Below are 21,576 nucleotides of genomic sequence, written 5' to 3'. Positions count from 1 at the left end.
TGTCAATTTTTTTTAACTGCCATTTTCCATAGCCTTTTGGTCACACATATACTGACGTTACTAGGCAGAATGAGGGTGGTGGAAATAAGACGGAATTCGAACTAAAAGTTGCTGCTGATAAAGTTTGTGTTCAGATCCACTTTGCATAATGAGATGGTGAGTTAGAAAAGCCTGGAGTTAATTGCTAGGTAGTCCTTTCAAGAATGCATAAGTTATTGAGGTGATTGTGTGATGGGATGTACATACAAAAGGGCATATAGACAGCCTCTTGGTTGTGCATTTTAAGAGCTGTAAATCAGAGGACTAGGGAATGATGGGGTGTGTCTGCTATGCTAAACAGGCCTTTATATAATTCAGTGTCTTATTGCTTCATTCTGAATTGAAAGAAAAATTATTGGACTAATGGAAAAGTAAATACATGATAATTAGTCAAAAACAAACGTAGAGCCCAGGGTCTCTGCATATTTCCCCTTCGAGAAATTAGTGGCTACTTTAAATTATTGCTCTTACCTCATTAGCATAATTTTCCAGGCTGAGCACCAACCCTTTAAAAGTCTGCATATTATGTGAAGCTTGGTAAAAAACGGTAAACAGGAAAAGACTCCTTTATTGATTTATAATTATGTAATACCTACGAATGTCCTTTTTTTTTCTTTGTAATTGTATTTCAAGGTTTTTCCAAAACAAGGCCCAGGAACCCCCAGGTTCAAGTATGCCCCTGCGCTTGGTCCACTGCTGTCTTATACAAATACGCTTTTTTAAAGCAGCATTGGAAAACATCCTCTGGACTCTTATTAGCAGGCTTTTGGAGGGGAGAGCAGAAATCATGCAAATAAATCTTTCAATTATTTAAATTTGAGAATGTGTAATGGAGCCATAGGGTGAAACTTAAAAAAAATTTTTTTTTCATGTTTATTTATTTATTTCGAGAGTGGGGAGGGGCAGGTAGAGAGGAAGAGAGAGAATCCTAAGCAGGCTCTGTGATGTCAGTGCAGAGCTCAGCAGGGGGCTCGGTCTCAGGAACCACAAGATCATGACCTGAGCCGAGATCAAGATTTGGAGCCACCCAGGTGCCCCGAGCCATAGATGAAATTTCATGATTTAATTTTTTGACTTAAATTAAAATCCTAATTTTAAAAAAATGAAATTTTTCTACTCCCTTCCTTCCTGAAGGAATTGGGTATGCTCTAGCTACCAGAGATTGAAGACAGAAAGAGGCTGCCTGGCGCTCATGATGTTGAGGACAGTGGAGGGATGTTACTGGCTCACGGATGTGGCCGTGGTGAAGAACATGCAGTTAGTTCCATCCTTCTTTTCACTTCTTCTGAGTCAGCTGTTCGTGTTGGGAGTTGGGGAAGAAAGATGACTAGAATCTGGGCCTTTAGCTGGCAGAGATGAGAAAGCCTTTAAAGGCCCCAAACCAGAATAATGACCCCGTCAGCACCTGCCTCTGCTCATTTGCACTAATTCTCCAAAGGCTTACATTCAGAGCTTCAAGCAGACACAGAGGTAGGCACAGAGGCTGTGAGTGCGGTACATATAAAGTGTATTCACCAGACCATTGTATCCGCCTCAGGAAAGCTCTAGCATAAGATACCAGATCCTGTCTCCTTTTCTCAGTTTCTGTACAACTCATTTAGCTTTTCTTAATTATTATTATTGTTCTGAAAGAGTGAGCAAGAGAGCACGCACATGAGAGCGGGGGAGGGGCAGAGAAAGAGAGAGAATATCTTAAGCAGGCTCCACGCCCAGCATGGAGCCCAACATGGGGCTCAATCCCACAGCCCTGGAATCATGACCTGAACCAAAATCAAGAGTTGGACGTTCGACCAACCCAGCCACCTAGGTGCTCCGCACTTAGCGTGAAAAAATAAAGGAACTCAGATAGCTGGCAAGAACAAACGAACACTTGTAAAAATGCAGACGAAGCACCCGACCGTGTCCGGGGCACAGGGTGAGGAGGTGGCTGTGAAGGTCCTGGCCAGAGCTTGCAGGGGGATACCAACAGCAGAGGCGTCAGTCGGAGCTGACATCAAAGCGACATCCTCCAGAGTCCCCGGGTGTCACTGAAATAGCTTACACCATCTTCATTAGCTGCCTGCTCAGAAAACTTACTTCCTCAAGGGGACCCAGCTCTCAGTCTTTCAGAAGGGACCACAGAGGAGCGTGAGATGCATATTGAGATTGCCAGGTCATCACGTGGGCAGTTCACCTAGGGCCCAGCTCACCTGGCCTGAAGCTGAGTTTGCATGTCATTAGACTGAATCTGGCCCTCATATCTTTAGTTTGGCCCATTATATAGTGTTCCAAAAAGGTAGAGTTCATTGTCAATAAAATTCAGGAGATTTTCTTTTCGAATTTTCAGTTCTGGGTATTTTATAAAAACAGAAGCAGCCCTCAGAAGTCAGCAAATTCAGACACACAGCCCCACCATGGTAGGAGCTTAAGACATAGCAGCTGCCTTTATGAGAACAGCCAGAGCTCACGCTTCCTGTTCCCAGCCACTTTTCTTATTTATGTTACTGCCTGACCTCATGAGCCCCTTTGTGACAAGAAAATAGTTGAGTTTTTAAAAAAAAATTTTTTGGAACTGATAATAGATTCCCAGGTAGCTGCAAAAAAATGCACAGATCACATGCGCCTTTCACTCAACACTTTCCTCCAATGACAACGTCTTGTGTTAGCTGTAGTACACTGTCAGATTTGGCGTGTGTCACATGTGCGTGCGTGCGTGCGTGCGTGTGTGCATGTGTGTGTGTAGTTCTCTACAATTTTCTCACCTGTGCAGCTTCATGTAACCACCATTACAGAGCTCCCTCCTGCTACCCCATCATAACCACACCATCCTGACACTTCCTTCCCAGTCTCTAACCCCTGGCAACCACTAATCCCCATATCTATAATTTGATTATTTCAAAAAACATTATTTGAAAGGAACTATGTGGTGTATAATTCTTTGAGACTGACTTTTTTCACTAAGCATCCCCTTGAGATCCATCCCACTTGTCCTTTCCCTTGGAGATTCACCTACATTGGTTTTTGATTCTAGTGAAGATCGTTGGCTCCATTTGTGTAGACAGCAGGGTGATTTCATTCATGAAACTTCTTTAGTTAAGCATATTCCTTTACCTGAATTTACAAATTACTTCACCACCATTTTGCTACAGTATAAACAAAGTCACTATAAAATACAGAGAAAAGACCAGGATATATTCATCTGAAATCTGATTCCATAACTTCATGAATTCAAAGCTCTTATAAGGACTCACTGAACTTTCATATCCTGGTTTTCTAATTTTAAAAACTACTATTGCTTTTAGTCAAACACCTCTTTGCTATGCTGAATTCGTTATTCATAATAAAACCAACACTGTTAGAGTAACTGCCTAAGTTAGGAATAAAATCAAAACAGAGGAGGACAAGATAATTTCAACACCCAGTTTATGAGCTCTACGAAATAGCATGGCAACTGCCTAGATTTTAGCATTAAAGTCTTAGTCTTCCTGTAAAATGGAAATGTCCTCAATTCCATAAACTAATGACATGATTTTATGACCTAACATGTATAAAAAATGTAATCCTTTCAGTAAAGATCAGGGGACCTTTTGTTGTTACATTTCGGGGTTAATATCTTCCTAGTTAGTCTACCTCTCATAGGTAGGATTTGTGTCCGGCTTCCTAATTTTGAGGGTCTTCTAAGCTAGCAAAGGAAATATGCAGAGATGAAGATCAGAGCTGAAGTCTGTGACCATTTTAGGCAAAGTTATATGAAAATAAAATGTAAACACGCTCTGCAAAATATGCTGTAGCCCATGATTTATTGAGAGGCCAATTTTGAGATATCTGAGATGCAAAAGGACATATTTTTCCTCTTATGGACCAGGGACACAAGGCAAAGAAAGGTTCTAATAAGCAACTCACTTTCTCCTCTCCTATAAAATATTTCCTGCAAGGTATGGAACTTCTTTCAGGGATTTCAGAGAAGCTTGGGGGCTCATAGCACACATTACAATTTTTTTCCATTCAATTTAACAGAAATTTAGTGAGTGGCTAGGTAGAAGGCATAAGAAGGGATCGCAAGATTCTCCAAGATGAGGACTGTGCAGTGACAGGCCTCAGGTCATGTGCAGCAGTGAAGAGCTTGAATCAGTAGCACACATACTTTTCACAAAAGGTGGAGCTCCCGGAATGAATAGGATTTCAACAGGCAGAGGGAGGAAGGTATTCAGGAAGACAGGAACCATGAGGATAAAGTTGTAAAGCTGGGAATGTGTGGCTCCAACTCAATGATTGGGAGGACATCATGTCATCCAGGATGGAGAGAAGCAAATGAGATGAGAAAAGTAGTCTGGGCCTGACTGTGGCGGTTCACAAAAGCCAGGGATTATGTGCTTAAACCAATAAGTAGAAAACAGCCACAGAGCACTTGTGAGAAAAGAAATGATCAGTTCTGGGTTTGGGAAATGCTAATCTGATAGAAGCCTCCAAAATGAGGGTGAGGAAAGGTCCTAGAAGAGTATTGTAAAAGATTACAAGGGCCAAAATTAGAGTGGTGGCTTAGGGACTTTAAAAGAAAGAGCAGGGGCGCCTGGGTGGCTCAGTGGGTTGGGCGTGCGACTTTGGCTCAGGTCATGATCTCGCACTCCATGGGTTCGAGCCTCATGTCGAGCTCTATGCTAACAGCTCGGAGCCTGGACCCCACTTCAGATTTGGTGTCTCCCTCTCTCTGCCCCCTCTTCCCCTCTTGCACTCTGTCTTTCTCTCTCTCTCAAAAACAAATAAACATTAAAAAATAAAAAGAAGGAGCAAAACCATGTCTAATACCTGCCCAGAGTGACTCCCATGGAACAGGGGGGTGCAGGGAGAGGGTTGGGAGAAGGAGCCCTGCCCACCAGCACACCAGCAAAAGCCTCAGCTGAGCCTCTCAGCCAGCCACAGCAGTGCACCCACAATAGTTGTGACCCAGCCACACAGCCCACACAGGAGATAGCCCTGGAGTGCCTGGTCTGGACACCAGTGGGGATTGAGCTCCTGGGCCCTACAGGACCCTCTACATAAGGCCACTCCCTTGAGTCTGGGAGACACAACTGATCTGCCTAATACATAAAAACAAACACAGAGCCAGACAGAATGAGAAAGCATGGGAATATGTTCCAAATGAAAGAATAGAACCAAACCTCAGAAACAGAATAAAAGAAACAGAGGTAAGCAATCTACCTTATAAAGGGTCCAAAATAATGGTCATAAAGATCCTCACTGGACTGAAGAGTGGATGAACAGAGGTCGGAACTTCAACAAAGAGATAGATGATATAAAAAAGAACCAATCAGAGTTGAAGAATACAATAACTGAAATGAAAAATACTTTAGAGGGAATCAAGAGCAGATTAGATGATGTAGAGGAATTGATCAGTGATCTATAAGACAGGATAATGGAAAGCACCCAAGCTGAACAGCCAAAAAGAAAAAAGAATTTTAAAAAATGAGGATAGTTTAAGGGACCTCTTGCACATCACCAAGCATGCTAACATTTGCATTATAGCAGACAAAGAAGGAGAAGAGACAGAGAAAGGGGTAGAAAACTTATTAGAAGAAATCATGGCTAAAAACTTCTTTAACCTGGGGAAGGAAACAGATATTCAGGTCCAGGACGCACAGAGAACACCAAACAAGATGAACCCCAAGACGTCCACACCGTGACACATAATAATTAAAATGTGCAGGGAATTTTCTTCAAGGGCTAGAGGAAATGTGAGAGGAAGTCACCAAGAAATGAGGAAAAATGCCTCACACATGGAGCGCTCTGTAGGTACTGCGTTACATTAATGAATGGACACAACTGGTAGAATGAATTACGTTAATAGAAAATACAGAGATTCTCTCTAAGACTCTTCCAAGATGATGCCTTCTGCTTTCAAGTGAATAGTTAGGTCCTCACATTAATCAAGAACAGGAAAGAGACAGAGAAGAGTTATCTTGTGGCAGAACTTTCCCATTTCTACCCAAATGTTTGTATTTGCACAGCCCTCAACATTCTTAATTTTGCACTGTCATTCACTGTAATAATGTAAACTTGCTGTCCATGGTCAGGATTCATTTTCTGAGTATTTAATGAGGGAGTTGGTATCATGACCCGTGCTGTCCTCTCATGGAGCAGGACCTGCAGTGAACTTGCTTTTCCAAAGCACCGATCTTGTCAGAGGAAATAAATGGCTGGCCTAGTATTGTGGAGCATTGTTTGTTCTGAGAGGGTAGCTCCTTATGAAGGAGCAGGAGATTATTTATCTGAGAGTCATGTTCATTAAAATAACCCCTGAGGGTTGTTAAACAGAGATCTTTCTGACCAAACCACATTAAATGAGTCTATCCAGTTGTTTGTTATCTCCTTTGACTCATCCTAGGCTTGTGTATGTGTGCCACTTACTGAAAGCCATGAAAAGGGCCTTGGGAAGAAAAGTGAAGACAGGAGATAAGCTCTCAGCAAAGTGCTGTGGATTAGGTGCTGGAACTATGACAGAGAAGCATGTCAAGAGCTCTGGGTTAGCAGTTTCCTGCATCTTCATGGGACAAACTCTGTGGGAGTGTCAATCATACCAATCTATAAGGATCTCACTGCCTGCTCACATGGCCTTTCCTTGGTGTGTACAGCAGAGAGAGAGAGAGAGTTCTGTCTGTCTTCCTCTTCTTATAGGCTATGAGTCTTACTAGATTAGGACCCCATCCCTATGATCTCATTTAACTTAATATCTCCTAAAAGCCCCATCTCCAAATAGTCGCATCAGTGTTAGGGCTTCAACATGTGAATTTGGGGCTGGACACAATTTAGTGCTCAATACCCTGGGGAGGAGAGCTATGATATTGTGAGGCAGGCCTGCTAGAGGCCCACATGGTGAGGGACTGAGTCCTATTAGCAGCTACATGAGTGTGCTTGAAAGTGGACACCCGCCTCCATTTGAGCCATCAAATGAAACTGCAGCCCTGCTCAACAGGACACCTTGGTCCACAGCCGACCAGCTAAGCCATGCCTGGATTCCCACCCCCACAGAAACCATGAAATACTACATATTTGTTGTTTCATGCTACGTTCTGGAGTAATTTCCCATGCAGCCGTAGAGAACTAGCACATCCATGCAGGTTTATGGGCGTTCTGAATTCTGTCCATGTATCCTTAAGAATCTCATGCCATAGCCGTTATCCACCCACAGACTCCACTGTGTGAGGAAGAAGGGCTGTCATGCAGGTCAGTGGCAATCAAAACAGGGCCCTCCCTGAAGGAGAAATAGTTCAGCCGAATTGGGAACACGCTGCTTTGATGTGGTGGAGTGAGTGCTGATTCAACAGCGTCAGCCGCTCCTTGTTGCTGCTCTTGTGGTTTCCTGAATTCTCCCTGGGGCAGCAGGCCCACTTTGTTGGTGCATCACGGTCCTAGTAGATGTTCGGATGTTACACTGGCAAGTCCCTGAAAAAAATCCAGTCAAAACCTTTCTTTTCCCAAGAAGGAAACGGAGGCCCATAGACGAGATGTACCCAAGACAACGTTGTGAGTGGCAGAGAGGGATCTAAAAGGAAGGTACCCTGATATCTCAGTCCAAGGCTCTTTTCTGTATTCTAATAATTTCCACCAGAAGGTGTTTCAAGAAGGATTTGATTCTGATTCAGCCAGCCTGCTCTTAGGTACCATATATTCTTCTCTTTCCTAATGCCTTGGAGCCTCTTGCCTCTAAGCTGCATAGGTCAGCGACTTAATGTGGTTTTTTTTCTCCCCCAAAGCTCTGTTATTCTCTAAAGTATTAAATCTTTAAAGGCGGCTGAGGAACTGTTAAAATGTTCATAAAAATTAAATAATCCCCCTAAAGACTGAGACATGGGCCATTTCCGGAGCATGTTGTGGCTGAAACCCTTTGTCTGTTGTGGATATCAAAAAATACAATCTTAAGAGAACCCCAAACACTTACACAAGTAATCTTGCTGTGGCACAAGAGCTAGTGGTATTCTTGCCTGCAGATGGAGAAACTGAGGTTCAGAGAGCTAGCTTGCTCCCCTCCAGCCATCTGTCAGGTGGTCCTGAGCAAAGGTTTCCGTGGCCCCATAAACCCCTGAATTCTTGACTTGCCACCAGCACCAGGACGCTTTCTGCAGTGCACGCAGTACACGTGACTAAATGGTGGACTGTGGCACCCCATCACCTCCTTGTCACATTTGCCTATCGCTTTGGGAAGCAACAGCATGCAGTGGTTTGGGGGGGAGACCAGATCAAATACCTCTAGTCTAGCCTTTACTAACTGTCTAACCTTAAATAAGTTCCCCAGCCCTTTTCAATTCCACTTCCTGCCTATAAAAATGGAGATATTAATTCCTTGTTTTCCCATTAGACCATGAGCTCCTGGAGGGCTGGGACACCAATCTGTTCATCTCTGTGTCACCAGCACTGGCATGGCACCAGGCACCCAGTACATGTTCCATACATGTCTGCTGAGCTGTCGAGTGGTTGGGACAACGAAGTTAGACATTCCATGTTAACTCCTTGACATCTTGTCTTGTGCATAAATGGGTTCCTTCCGCCAGGGACTTTCACCCTCAGAGCTGGGCTCCCTCGTGTAGGAAGCCTCAGAGGCTAAAAATTCCTTTCTCCAGGCCCATTGGACAGAACGTAAATGCCTTCTGTCACACAGGGCTTAATTTGGGAACATGAAATAATCCTCTATGCCTAAGAAATTAGAACCCCTTCAGTTGATTAGAGCACTACAAACTATCCCCTCACAAATTCCAGGATCCAACAGCAGAGGAAAAATAACGCACAAAAATCAGACAAGCTGGTTATCAGCCCTGGCTGTGCATCAGAATCCCTTTGGGAGCTTTTAAAAATAAACAGACAAAAATAAACACAAACAGGTGAAGGCTCCGTCTTCAAAATCTGATTCAGAAAGTCTGGGATAGGGCTCGACATACATTCTTTTCCTCTTTTTGACTGTGATGCCTTGCCTGGTTTAGAAGTGTCTGCGTTTGATACACAGAAGTTATTATCGTTATTATGCCTTTTAAAATCCAATTTCTTCCAAGCAGGGGGTCCAAACAAATGAAATAGCGAGTTCCTTCCAGGAAGGGATGTCTCAGTGAAGAGTTTTAGCACCACCACTCATGAGCAGGGAATTCTGATTTCTAACTGTTGATGGCAGTGACCCATTCACACACTGCTTCATTCCTGGATGCCACAAGGGTGGTTAACAGGCCTCTGTGCTCCTCCGTGGATCAGTCCTGATCCAACATGCAGCAACGCAGAGGACAGGTTTACAGGATATTATATTGTTTATAACAGCTTTGGTAATTTGCTAGTGGTTCTGAAAATAGACAGCTTTAGCTCCTGCCATTCTACACTTATAATTTAGCAACACTGAACCCCTTACCCTTCCCTGAGCACCCGGTTTCATCATTCTTAACTTCACATGTGTTCATGTCCCCCGAAATGCCCTTTCTTTTTGTCACTTTTCCACTTTGGTACTCCTGACAACTCCTGTCTTTCCTTCATGACTCAATTCAATTGTTTTCTTCCCTGGGAAATGTCCCTTGACCACCCCTCACCAATAATCCACTATATATATGCTTGTCTCCTGAGACATGGGAGATATTGAGGGGCTGTGATTCTTCTGTGCATCCTCAGTGCCTGCCAAGAGGTGGGAATCCCGTGAAGATTTATTGGATGGAGGTGATTTATTGGATAGATTAATGACTGATCCAATGGCATACATAGTGACCCACTTAGGAGACATATTTAGTATTATTGCCGGGTAGTCCAGTATAGAAGTTCTATACACCAATAAAGATGGAGTTTTAAATACTTTGATGAATTCATTTACTTACACTTGACTCTTCCGGGCTTAGCAAAGTGCCAAGCCATAGATGGGAGAGTTTATGTCCAGACGAGCTGCAGTCTTTGAGGTTTCGCGAAAGGTGGTTATCACCCACCAGCGGGGCCAACTCTACGGAAGGACAGCCTTTGCAGGTGTGCAGGTCCCTCGCTTAGAAGGGCCCCTGTTGGTTTAATACTCTGCTCTGGCTATGTCCAACAGGGGGCCCTGCTTTCTTCTATGGCATAGAACCTCACAATCATGTTGCCAGTGCTACCCAGCAGAGCAGGTGCCAGCCCAACTGGTGAGTCCCCAGGAAGTCTATGGTATTGCCAGGATCTCCCTGACTCTGTGACTGGGGCTGCCTTGTCTCCTTTTTAACTGTTCAAAAGGCCCCGGGATTCCTGACCCCAGAGTTGGTATTTTGCCCAGGGGAATGTGCCAGGGTTAGTCATCACCCAATGAAAAACTTGTAAGAGGCACTTAAAACAGAAATAATCAGAGAGTCTATTTAAAGTCTAACTTGAAAAGTAATTGCAATTCCATGGACCTCCTAATGGCAACTTTCTTTTATTTTACATCATCTGAAGGCCTATTTTAAAGATAGAAAAAAGTGGTCAGTTTGAGCTCTTTAGCTATAATGGGATTTTACTTGCCTCCCACAGACAATGAGATGAGGCTAACCATTTTCTTCTACAGCTTAATTTAAGGATATCAAATAGCTCAAAACAATTTATCACTTGAAATACCTTTATAATGAGACCTTGACAAAAAAATATTTTTTTAATTTTTTTAATGTTTATTTTCGAGAGAGAGAAAGAGACAAAGCACGAGTGGGGGAAGGGCAGAGAGAGAGGGAGACAGAATCTGAAGCAGACTTCAGGCACCGAACTGTCAGCACAGAGCCCAGTGTGGGGCTCGAACCCACGAACCGTGAGATCATGACCTGAGCTGAAGTCAGACACTTACTGACTGAGCCACCCAGGCACCCCCCCAAAAAATATTTTCTACGTAAAGTCATTGTCTTTCTGAGTACACACACACACACACACACACACACACAAAATGAGGAATGGAAATATCCAGAAAAAGAATGCTAATATAATACATAAGTATCATTTTCTACAATTATTTCAAATGGTATGTATGTTGAGAATTAAACTGGCCCGGAAAATAACTCAGAAATTTGACTGCTCTCCAAAATTGGTGATAAATTCTCCATTACATGATGTTTGTAATAGTTCTTTTACTTACTAGAAACATGATCTGTGTCCACTGTAGAAAATCTAGAAAGACAGACAAAAGGAGAAACGAGTCAATTCTAACCACTGTTGCTATTTCGATGAAGTCCCTTCCACCATTTTTCTTTCCAGAAATGGACTCATAAACTAGATATTGTTTTGTAACCTGCTTTTTTCACTGGCTCACAAACATATTTCTGTCTCTATGTTCTCTTTTATACTTTTATATGGCAACGTATACAGTATTCTATGATTTGAGTGTCCTATAACTTATTCAGTCAGTTCTCATTCTTGACAAATTGGGTAGTTACCAATTTTATTCACAAATGCAAGCATCCAGTTAGCAATAGTTTTTTATATATGAATGTTTTTATATAGTTTTTATATATTGATGTTTTATGTACACTTTTGATAGTAAAGATTCCTGACTCCTCTGTGTTGCACCCTTTTGGGGTCCTTCATTCTTTAACACTTATACTTGTAGTGGCCCTTGGCCACCCCTCACCAATGTGTAGAGTGCTTATCACCTACATTTGTTGTCTTAGTAATACTCTCGTTTTGATCCCCTGGTCACTTCTGCAGTTCAGTGTTCATTACTCTCTGATGTGGGGCCCTGGACTCAGCATTGAACTACAGAAATAATAAGACACAGTCCCTCTGCGTAAAAGATACATTAATCTAGTAGGAGAGAGGCCATAAGTATAACTAATGATAATGTAAAAATAATATTAAGGGAGCACACAGAAAAGAATAACTGGGAAATTAAGGAAGCTGTGGAGAGGAGACCCTTCACAGAATAGGTAGGAATTTGACGAGGGAGGAGGGGAAGAGAACATTCTGAGCGGAAGGAAAAGCATGTGCGGAGGACTGGGGAGTAAGTGTGCATGGAGTCTTGAGGAGTAGCTGGAATAGAGAACACACAATGGAAGGAGAGCAGGGGATGACACTGAAAGGGTGGCTTGGGACCAGAGGGCAAAGGATTGGAAAGCCATTCTTAGAAGTCTCTACTTCTGACTCTAAGAAGTCAGCAGTCCGAGCCTGTCTTGAGCCACTGAGGCAAAACTGGATCCAGAGCTTTAGAAACCGGCCTCTGGTTAAGTTTGGCCAGGAGAAGAGAGAGTCTAAGGCAGCCTGCAGGTTGGAGTCTCTGGCAACAGTCTAGGTGAGAGAAGATGGGAGCCTCACCTGGTGGTGAGAGCTGGCCATAAGATAGCAAGGAGACATCTCCACGGCAAAATCTAAAGAACTGATGGTTCTGATTCAGATGGGAGACAGAAATTGAGGGGAGATGTGCAGCAAACTCTGTTCAATTTAAATAATTCCTCATCGGGGCGCCTGGGTGGCTCATTCGTTTGGGCATCTGACTCAGGTCATGATCTCAGAGTTCGTGGGTTTCAGCCCCATGTTGGGCTCTGCACTAACAGCATGGAGCCTGCTTGGGATTGTCTCTCTCCCTCTTTCGCTGCCCCTTCTCCACTCATTCTCTCCCTCTCCCACTCTCTCTCTCTCTCTCAAAATAAATAAATAAAACTTTTCAAATAATAATAATTCCTCATCAAGTTGTCAAACTCCTAGGTTTGGAGATGGCGTCTTTCAGGCTCCACTTTCCCTCAGTGCGGTGCCTAGAGTAGTCAAACAGGTGGCACTTGGCAAGCCCTTATGAAATGGAAGGGTCGTGTCCAGTGTCTCCCGTGAGAAAGACAGAACCCTTCCACTTCTCAGAAGTAACTACTGTCTTTGAAGGATGAGGCCGTAACCAAAGAATGCAATGACATAGTCAAGAACCGAAGCTTCATTGATCATTTTTCTTCAAAGGATAATCCTTATTGCTTAAATAAGAGCGTGCCTTAATCACCAAGCTTGGGTCATAGAAACTTCTGGTGCTGATGAATACATATGAATGAAAGCAGGAAGAGTATTGGTTCAAAAACAAGTTATTAGGGGCTCCTGGATGGCTCAGTTGGTTAAGCGACAGACTCTTGATTTCGGCTCAGGTCATGATCTCACAGTTTGTGAATTCAAGCCCCATGTCGGGCTCTGTGCTGACAGCTCAAAGCCTGGAGCCTGCTTCAGAGTCTGTGTCTCCCTCTCTCTCTGCCCCTCCCCTGTTCACGTGCACTCTCTCTCTCACTCTCTCTCTCGCTCTCGCTTTCACTCTCACTCTCTCAAAAATACATAAATAAACAGTTTTTTAAAAGTTACTAGATTGCCTGGGTGTGGAATCAGGGTATTGACCTAAATGGAAAATGGAACATGAGGAACCTTTAAGCGGTGATTCAAATGTTCTATATGGCAGTGAGGGCCATGGTTCCTCGGGGGTATATGTACGTGTTTAGAATTTATGAGCTGGACGCTTAAAATCTGTTCATGTTTTTGTACATAAATTATGACACCTCAGTATAAATCAATAAAGTTGATTAAAAAAAAATAAGTGAGAAGAACCAAAATTAAAAGGGTTACTAGAGTCTGATTGTTGAAATTGTTTCAGATCATTCCTTCCCCCGGATATCTATTCCATATGACTTCAAATCCCTTTATAAAAGCCAGTTTACAGGAATGTAGCACAGCCCCTATTTTTACTGTGTCACCTACAGACCAGACCTTGTACAGTTGCTGGAGGATATTCGTGTGAATGTCACAGACAAGGCCCTGCCCTGACAGAGTCACAGCAGCTGCTGACATAAAACCCCAAAGCCAGCCTAACAGAGCTCTCGCGGGTTCCTTAAGCTCAGAGAGCTCGATGTTAGGAGGAGGGCAGAAAACGTTTTCCAAAGACCACGTTAAAAAAAATCTCAAGGTACTTCTGTGTTGACTGCTCACGCCATTTGGTTTTGGTGCTGATTCTAACACCTGTAACAATCTCAAACATAAAGCTGAGTTCTTCTGACTCTGGGTTAGATCCCTGGGAATGATCCTAGCAGAGAGCATTATCTCTCACCGAGGTAATAATGCCTTGCTGTAAGCTGTATGTGTGAACTCTGAACACTTAACTGAATGGTATGAATCTGCTGCACTGAGCTTTCTTCCCATCCAGAAGATTCCAAGAGCTGTCAGGATAGGCTTAATTTGGACTTTGGTGTTACAGCCCACTTATGCCCAGGCGTGGCAGCTTAATGAGCATTTTTGAAGGTGGGGAGATGATCCTTTGGAAATATAAATGAAATGAGCTCTATTAGTTTCATTTGGAAATAAAGTACAGTCTGAAAGATCATCTTGGACCTCACCTGATCTGGGTTCTGTCATTTTAAAATTAAAAAAATTTTTTTTACTTTATTTTTTGAGAGAGAGGGAGCAGGGGAAGGGCAGAAAGAGAGGGAGAGGGAGAGAGAACCCCAAGTAAACTCCACACTGTCAGTGCAGAGCTTGATGGCAGAGCTCAAACTCACAAACCATGAGATCATGACCTGAGATGAAATCAAGAGTCAGATGCTTAACCGACGGAGCCACCCAGGTGCCCGGTCATTTTATTTCTTTATTTTTTTAATTTTTTTAATGTTTATTTATTTTTGAGACAGAGAGAGACAGACAGAGAGAGAGACAGAGCACAAGCAAGGGAGGGGCAGAGAGAAATGGAGACACAGAATCTGAAGCAGGCTCTGAGCTGTCAGCACAGAGCCCGATGTGGGGCTCACGAACCGTGAGATCATGACCTGAGCCGAAGTTGAACAATTAACCAACTGAGCCACCCAGGTGCCCAGCCCCCTGTCATTTTAAAATTGAAGAGACCTGAGGCCCAGTGATGAGGTTAAATGACCTATCCAAGCACATGGGTATAGCTTGGGCAAACCATGGGCTAGAGGCAAGGTCTCCTGTCTTCCAGAACTGGACCATATTGCCTTCATTTGAAAGTACTCAAAACTTCAACTGTTATGTGCTATCCGATGTCTAAAAAGTCCATCTCTCTATTTGGCTGACTTGAGAGGAACCTAACCTCCATCTAGAAACCTTCCAAGAAGGGAAATATAGATACCCTTGGCAACCCACCTCAGAGTTTCACTGCCTTCCCATACTGGGAATTTTTCTGTGCTATTTCCTTCCTCCAACCCCACCCTCCAAAATGCCACTACCTATTGCTTCCTTTCAGCAAATAGGGATTTTAATCATTCTCTTTTTACTTGATTTTAATCCTCTGAAGACCTGCCTGCTCCATTTGCCACAATTATAGCATGCAGAAACTTCACTTGCAGTGAAAGTCCTATTTCTCTTGGTAGCCTGTCATTTCAGCATTTTGGGAAGCTAAGTAGCTCCGTCCTCATTAAATTAGGCTCAAATTGGAGAAAAGAATTACATACTTAAAAACACAGACGCAAAATGATAGATTAGTGTTATACCTTAATAGAACACATCGTGGCATGCAGTAAAAGCATTAGACCAATTAGCAAGCAAGTTTTTTACTCAGGTTCATCTTTTTTGCCGGGTATGTAGCAAAGGGATGGTGATTTGAAGGATGGAATTTATCGTATGCCCTTGGATAGAAAGTTACCACTTTAGTGGCATGACCTGCATTCATTTAACAAAGATAGCACCCATCACCTGGTAACACAGCAAAGATCCAAGCGCTACACCAAATGTATTGTCTCCAAATTGGCATTTACCCGTCCGGCTTTATTTCTAGAAATCATTGAAATCCATGGCAATTGGGTCTAAATGGGAATGTTAATACATTCCAAAAATATATTCCGCTCTTTCCTTGAGAGCTACCAAATCATAAGTGATGGCATTTAACAGGGTTGGTGGTTTGAGTTTTTTTTTTTTTTCCCTCCCCTCCCCCTTTTCTGGTCTCGCTTCCCTATCAATCTGATTGGTAACAGAAAGGAGAAGGAAACAATAAATCTCCCAGTTCCTCCTGGTGTGAATGCCCAAGATATTGTCAGAAGCAGAATGTATGGGAAGTGGGGGGGGGGGGGGAGTTTGGGTCAGCAACTTGGTGGGGGGAGGGGATGCTTTTCTGCTGTGGTAAAGCAGAAAAACCCTGCCTCCGAATCTAAATTAACAGAATCTGCCCGGAGGGGAGCCGTGGTCTTTGTGTGGCTGATTAATGTCAGCCTTGTAAACGCAGTGCTCAGACAACAGGGCTAGCCCGCTGAGCAGGAAGCTCAGAGAACACAGCATCTCCTGCTCTGGGATGTGAGCAAAGCCGGGTACCTCTGAATAGGGCTGAAAGAGAGAGGCAGACCAGGAACATAGGTGATAGTTTTAATTAGATTTCAGCTGTCTGTCCTAGTGAAAGAAACACAGGCAGCCATTAGGGGCACCTTCCCTCCAGGCCTTGTGGCCACAGAGAACAGCAGCGTGCAAATCCGACCCCTGCCTCTCCTAACACTCAGCTCTCAGCCTGAAAGCCACCGCTTTCAGAACAGTTGGAAGTGCTCTTCTTCCCAAATGATCTTTAGGTCTGAAGGGGAAGCGTGTCCAAGAGCACATCTCCAGAAATCCTTAAAGGGAACACAGGAGCTTTTCCCTCATGCTTACCTAAAAACGCTAGTGGCAGCAGGCAAGCCATCAGTCCTTGGTTTATGCATCTGCGAAGTGGGTCTTGTCAGGAGATGCTCAGATGAAGGATCCTGCATGGATCTCCTGCCCCAACTTATTGTTCCTAAGAGTGGTGTTCCCTACACTGGGGGTGGAAGTCAAATCCACAGGCAATGTGTGTGCTTTGAAAACCTGCATGGTGTATTGATGTCAGTCGCTGATGTATTCCCATAAATCTGTTTCTGTGACTTTGAGCGGTGTCCTGAGAGCCTCTAATCAGTCACTGCAGCTTCTAGGCACAAGACCAGCTCTGCCCCCTTCCCGTCCCCCCCCCACCCCCCGCAGGGTTATTGCAACACTATGTATATTTACCCCAGGAGTTGATGTTGAAGAATTTAATCTTGGAGAGCCAGAAGGCATCCTTAAAATGTCTGCTCTGGGGCCTTATTTTAAGGGGCAGCGAGGAAGAGGAGAACCTTCTTGTTTTTAATCCCAGCACCAATAAAATCAGAAGCTGATGTGTATATATCACAGGGTAGTTGTTTTGAAAGAGAAATAAAAGTAAATGATGAAACTCTGGAAAAAATGGACTCTCTGGAATGGAACCAAGAACAAGCTCTCAGTATTGACCTTTTGGTTAAAGCCACATAATGCAATTTATGTCATTCCCTCCAGATAGATGATTTTATTGGTTTGCTGGGAATTTTGGCTTAAGGGAAATTACATACTGGGGGAGCAAAGTGTTTAACTCTTATTACTGCTGAATGTCTGACCCCATGGCGAGGTGTTATAGTAGAAAACAACACAGAGTTAGGCCCTCCCCTCTAAGAGCTTACATTCTAAGTCTGTGATTTGTAAAAGGCATTTTTAGATCGTGGTCATAGCTAAAAACCCTTGATTAATGACTGTCTTCATTAAGGCATTTAGGATCAAAGTAATGCTTTTTCAGCCTACAAAGATGTTATATTTTGCCTCTTAGAAATCTTAACACCTAGTGAATTGGGGGTGCATAAATCATTTTGAAGTCCTAAGATCCTCTGATGAAAACAGTTCAATCAGTCTTCAGAACCAGAAGTCAATCTGATCATCAACCACTAATTTGTTGGTTGTTGGTGGACGTCTCCTGGCTGGTATGTTTTAGCTTTCATGTATATGAAGGTAAAATGGCGTCTTGATAAATAAGTGCGTTTCTTTAAATCACAGAGCTGGAGGCCACCCTCTGAGTAGATCTTCCCCCTTTTTTGATGGAGTGCTCCAGGCTCACTGGCCATTGGACTTCTTTTTCTCTTTGCATTCTCTTATGGCCCCAGCCATCCTCAGGGCTCCGTGTGGCCCTGGAACCGGGAGGCGCTCACATTCATAGCTCCACGTGGACTCTCCTCTGGTCTCCAGCCTCCTGCACCGGCTCCCTACCTGAGTATCCGCTTACATATCAAATGCCCATCTTGAACTTAATCTGTCCAAAGTGGGGCTCCTAGTCTGTCATCCGAATCCTGGTCCTCCTGCAGTCCTTCATCCCAGCCGACGGCAGCTCCCTCTGAGTCATCCTGGGATCTTCTCTTTCTCTCACGGCAGAAAACAGTCTTTTCTCACCACCTCCAAGTTGACAACACACCCGGGATCGCTCCCTTCTCACCACCTACGTGTTCAGAACAAGCTGACCTCTTCTCACCACTCAGAGGCCACCGCCAGTGCAAGCCACCACTGTCACGTGCCTGCGTTCCTGCGGGCGTCAGCCAGCTGTCCCTGCTTCCTCGCTTGCCGCCCTTCCTTCTCTTCACAACCAGCAGCCTGAGTGATCCTGTTAAAATCTGAGGCACACCCCATGACTGCCTGCCTCAGAGCCCTCGGCTGGCTTCCTGGCTCAGCACCGCAACCCCACGTGCGCTGCTCCCCAACCTGCTGTCACCCTGAAACCATCTTCTCTTTCTTGCTTCCTGACTGTAGTCACACCGGCCTTCTCGACAGTGCCCTCCAACACGCCAGAGGGGCGCTCTGCACTTGGGGGTCTCTCCGCCTGCCACGTTCTCTCCCCAGATTATCTGCCCTGTTCTCTGCCTCCCCTCCTTTGGGTTTTTATTCAAGGGCCAAGGCCTTCCCTGAGCACCTTATTTAAAATTACCACCCTCCCATCTCCCAAACTCTCTCTCCTCCAAGCACTCCTGGTCGTCCCCCGCCGTGGCTTTTTCTTCCTTTTTACCCCCTGACCTGCCATTTGTTTTACGGATTCTTTATTGTTAATTTATTACTTACTCCCACTAAGTGTAATAATTTCCTCAAGAAATGGTTGACTCTTGTCCATTGCTAAAATCTCTAGCACCTAGAGTAGTGATGGATAGATTCCAGATAAACATTTTTTGAAGTAATTAATTTGTATTTCTCTTTTGGTGGCACATCTTTACCCCCGTATTTATTGGCACCTTAGAGTTTTTCTTAAAGATGCGTGGGGTTCTCTAATATATGAAGAATACCCAACTATTTATGATATCTGTTGCCAATATTTTATGTTTTTTTATTATTTAAGTTAGTTGTATATGTTATTTACATACAATGTTGTTTTTTTTTTAACGTTTATTTATTTTTGAGACAGAGACAAAGCATGAATGGGGGAGGGTCAGAGAGAGAGGGAGACACAGGATCTGAAACAGGCTCCAGGCTCTGAGCGGTCAGCACAGAGCCTGACGCAGGGCTTGAACTCACGGACCGCGAGATCATGACCTGAGCCGAAGTCGGACGCCTAACCGACTGAGCCACCCAGGCGCCCCACATACAATGTTTTTTTGAGAGAAAGAGAGAGGGCGCACACACACATTATGAGGGAGGGGCACAGGGCAAGAGAGAAAGAGAGAAAAGATCTTTTTGCTTTTCAGTTTTTAAGGCATTTATTTATTATTAATTTATTTTGAGAGAGAGACAGAGAGAGCAAGTTGGGGAGGGGCAGAGAGAGAAGGAGAGAGAGAATCCCAAGCAGGCTCTGCACTATCAGCACAGAGCCCAACTCAGGGCTCAAATTCATGAACCGTGAGATTATGACCCTGAGCCAAAATCAAGAGTTGGATGCCAGCTGACTGAGCCACTCAGGTGTCCCTGTACATTTTTATGTTTTTGTAGGACCAAAGCTGTTGGCTTCTGTCATTACTGAGCTTCTTTCTATGAGTAGCCATAATATTCTAGTGCAGACCGTCATCGAACAGCATTCTTCTCGCTAACGTTATTGCGTCTCCCACAGGCATCAACAGGAAGGTGGTGTATTCCCTGGCCGACTCTGCCGATGGGTTCTTCTCCATCGACAGCTCATCAGGCATCATTATCCTAGAGCAGCCGCTGGACCGAGAGCAGCAGCCCTCCTACAACATCAGCGTCCAGGCCACCGACCAGAGCCCCGACCAGGCTCTCTCCTCTCTTGCCACGGTCACCATCACTGTCCTGGACATTAATGACAACCCCCCTGTGTTTGAGAGGAGGGACTACCTGGTGACGGTGGCTGAGGACACCTCCCCTGGCACCCAAGTGCTTGCTGTTTTTGCCACCAGCAAAGATATTGGCACAAATGCTGAGATTACGTATCAAATCCGGTCTGGGAATGAACAAGGGAGATTTAGAATCAACCCAAAGACAGGTGGGTAAACAGCAACCTGCTTAGAATTCACAGCTTCACTTTTCCCCTGCTTCTCCTAACCATCTAACTGCCCTCTGGGTGGCCTCTGCTTCTTCCTCTTCCTCCCTCCCAGTGGAAGCACGTCACGCAGACCCCAGGGTGCCTTCTGACACTCTGCCTCTGTGCCTGCCCCCTGCCAAGTTGTAAGCTCCTCGCTGTGGGCTCACTGGGCAAATACATGACCTCCAGGTGGGCTCCAGGATTTCTCGTAGGAAACCTTGGGAGCAGTAAGGTGGTTCATAGATGGGGACAGGAAATAATATTTGCGCATCGAGCATAAGGGTTTGCTTCTTTCCCTCTCTTTTCTGTTTTTGCTCGATTTCATTTTGGGTTGTTTTACTTGGATCATGTGTTTATGTGTTTGGAAGTGCTCCTGGAGATGAGCATCCTAGCGCCCCTGTCCACGCTCAGGCTGCCACTCTCTGGTCACCTACCAAAGAAGACATTGGTAAGTGGTGTGCGTGGTGATATGCAGGCCTTCTCAACTGTGCACCCCAGTCAGCTGGAACCGGCTCTGTATGAGTCCTGTCCACAATTCCCAGTCAGGACACTGTCCTTTCTCACCACGCCCTTTTCAAACTCAGGGGCCATGTGGCGTCACCTAGGGAAAACACGCCTGGAAATATATCAAGAGAACAAAAGGAGAACCCTAGGCCTTTCTTTCTATTAGGGAGTTAACTATTGGGGGGCATTTCAGGTAATAAAGATGGTAATAAAATAAAGATGGTGATTCAAGAAACAAGTTGGGATATTCTTGGGAGAGTAAACATACTCACCCTTTACACTATGTATTTTCCCAGTGTTTGAATTCATATTTTCACAGCACTTTCATGGATAATCTCATTCGTTTACCTATTTCCCTATGAGTAGTCATAATCAAAGCCATCCCATTTTTCAGGTGAGAAAGATAAGTCTCTCCCACTTTGCGTCCATTGGACGCAACTCCCTCATCATCACACGAGAAAAATGCACTTGCTGAACAGGAAACTCATAATTAGCAACATCTGTTTAGCAGGTTGAATACGCCAGACTCTTATTAATTCATTGGTTATTTCTCGCATTTTCCATATGAGAAAAACAGAGCTTCGAAGAAGTTAAGTAAGTTCCCCACTGTCCACTGTGAATCAGTAGAGGACCCAGGATTGGAGCTTAGATCTTCCTGATTCTAGAATACGTGCTTTCACCTCTGTAGAGCACTGCTATGCTGGGGTCGGGGGAGGTGCAAAATAAGGAGATACCGTTCCTGCCCTTAGGTGTAGGGAGGTGGAAATAGCGATGGAAGAATTGCATTAGCAGCTTCTCCCAGCAGTACCTCTGTTTATTAAGGTCATTACTTCAAATTAAAATGTATGGGATTTTCC

The 21,576-nt window shown here is 44.2% G+C and overlaps 1 protein-coding gene across 1 annotated transcript in view; it reads left to right on the top strand.

Moving 5' to 3' along the window:
* FAT3 (FAT atypical cadherin 3) overlaps positions 1–21,576 on the top strand; it is a 93,798-nt gene that overhangs the window by 8,974 nt on the left and 63,248 nt on the right. The window contains exon 5 of the mRNA XM_042959599.1: positions 19,787–20,176. Within this exon, the coding sequence (XP_042815533.1) occupies positions 19,787–20,176 (390 nt within the window). The remainder of the gene's footprint in view (positions 1–19,786; positions 20,177–21,576) is intronic.

This window comes from Panthera tigris, chromosome D1, assembly GCF_018350195.1.
Source record: "Panthera tigris isolate Pti1 chromosome D1, P.tigris_Pti1_mat1.1, whole genome shotgun sequence".
In the NCBI taxonomy this organism is placed as follows: Eukaryota; Metazoa; Chordata; class Mammalia; order Carnivora; family Felidae; genus Panthera; species Panthera tigris.
The sequence above is the reverse complement of the archived record's forward strand: the minus strand, read 5'-3'. Positions and strand labels throughout refer to the sequence as shown.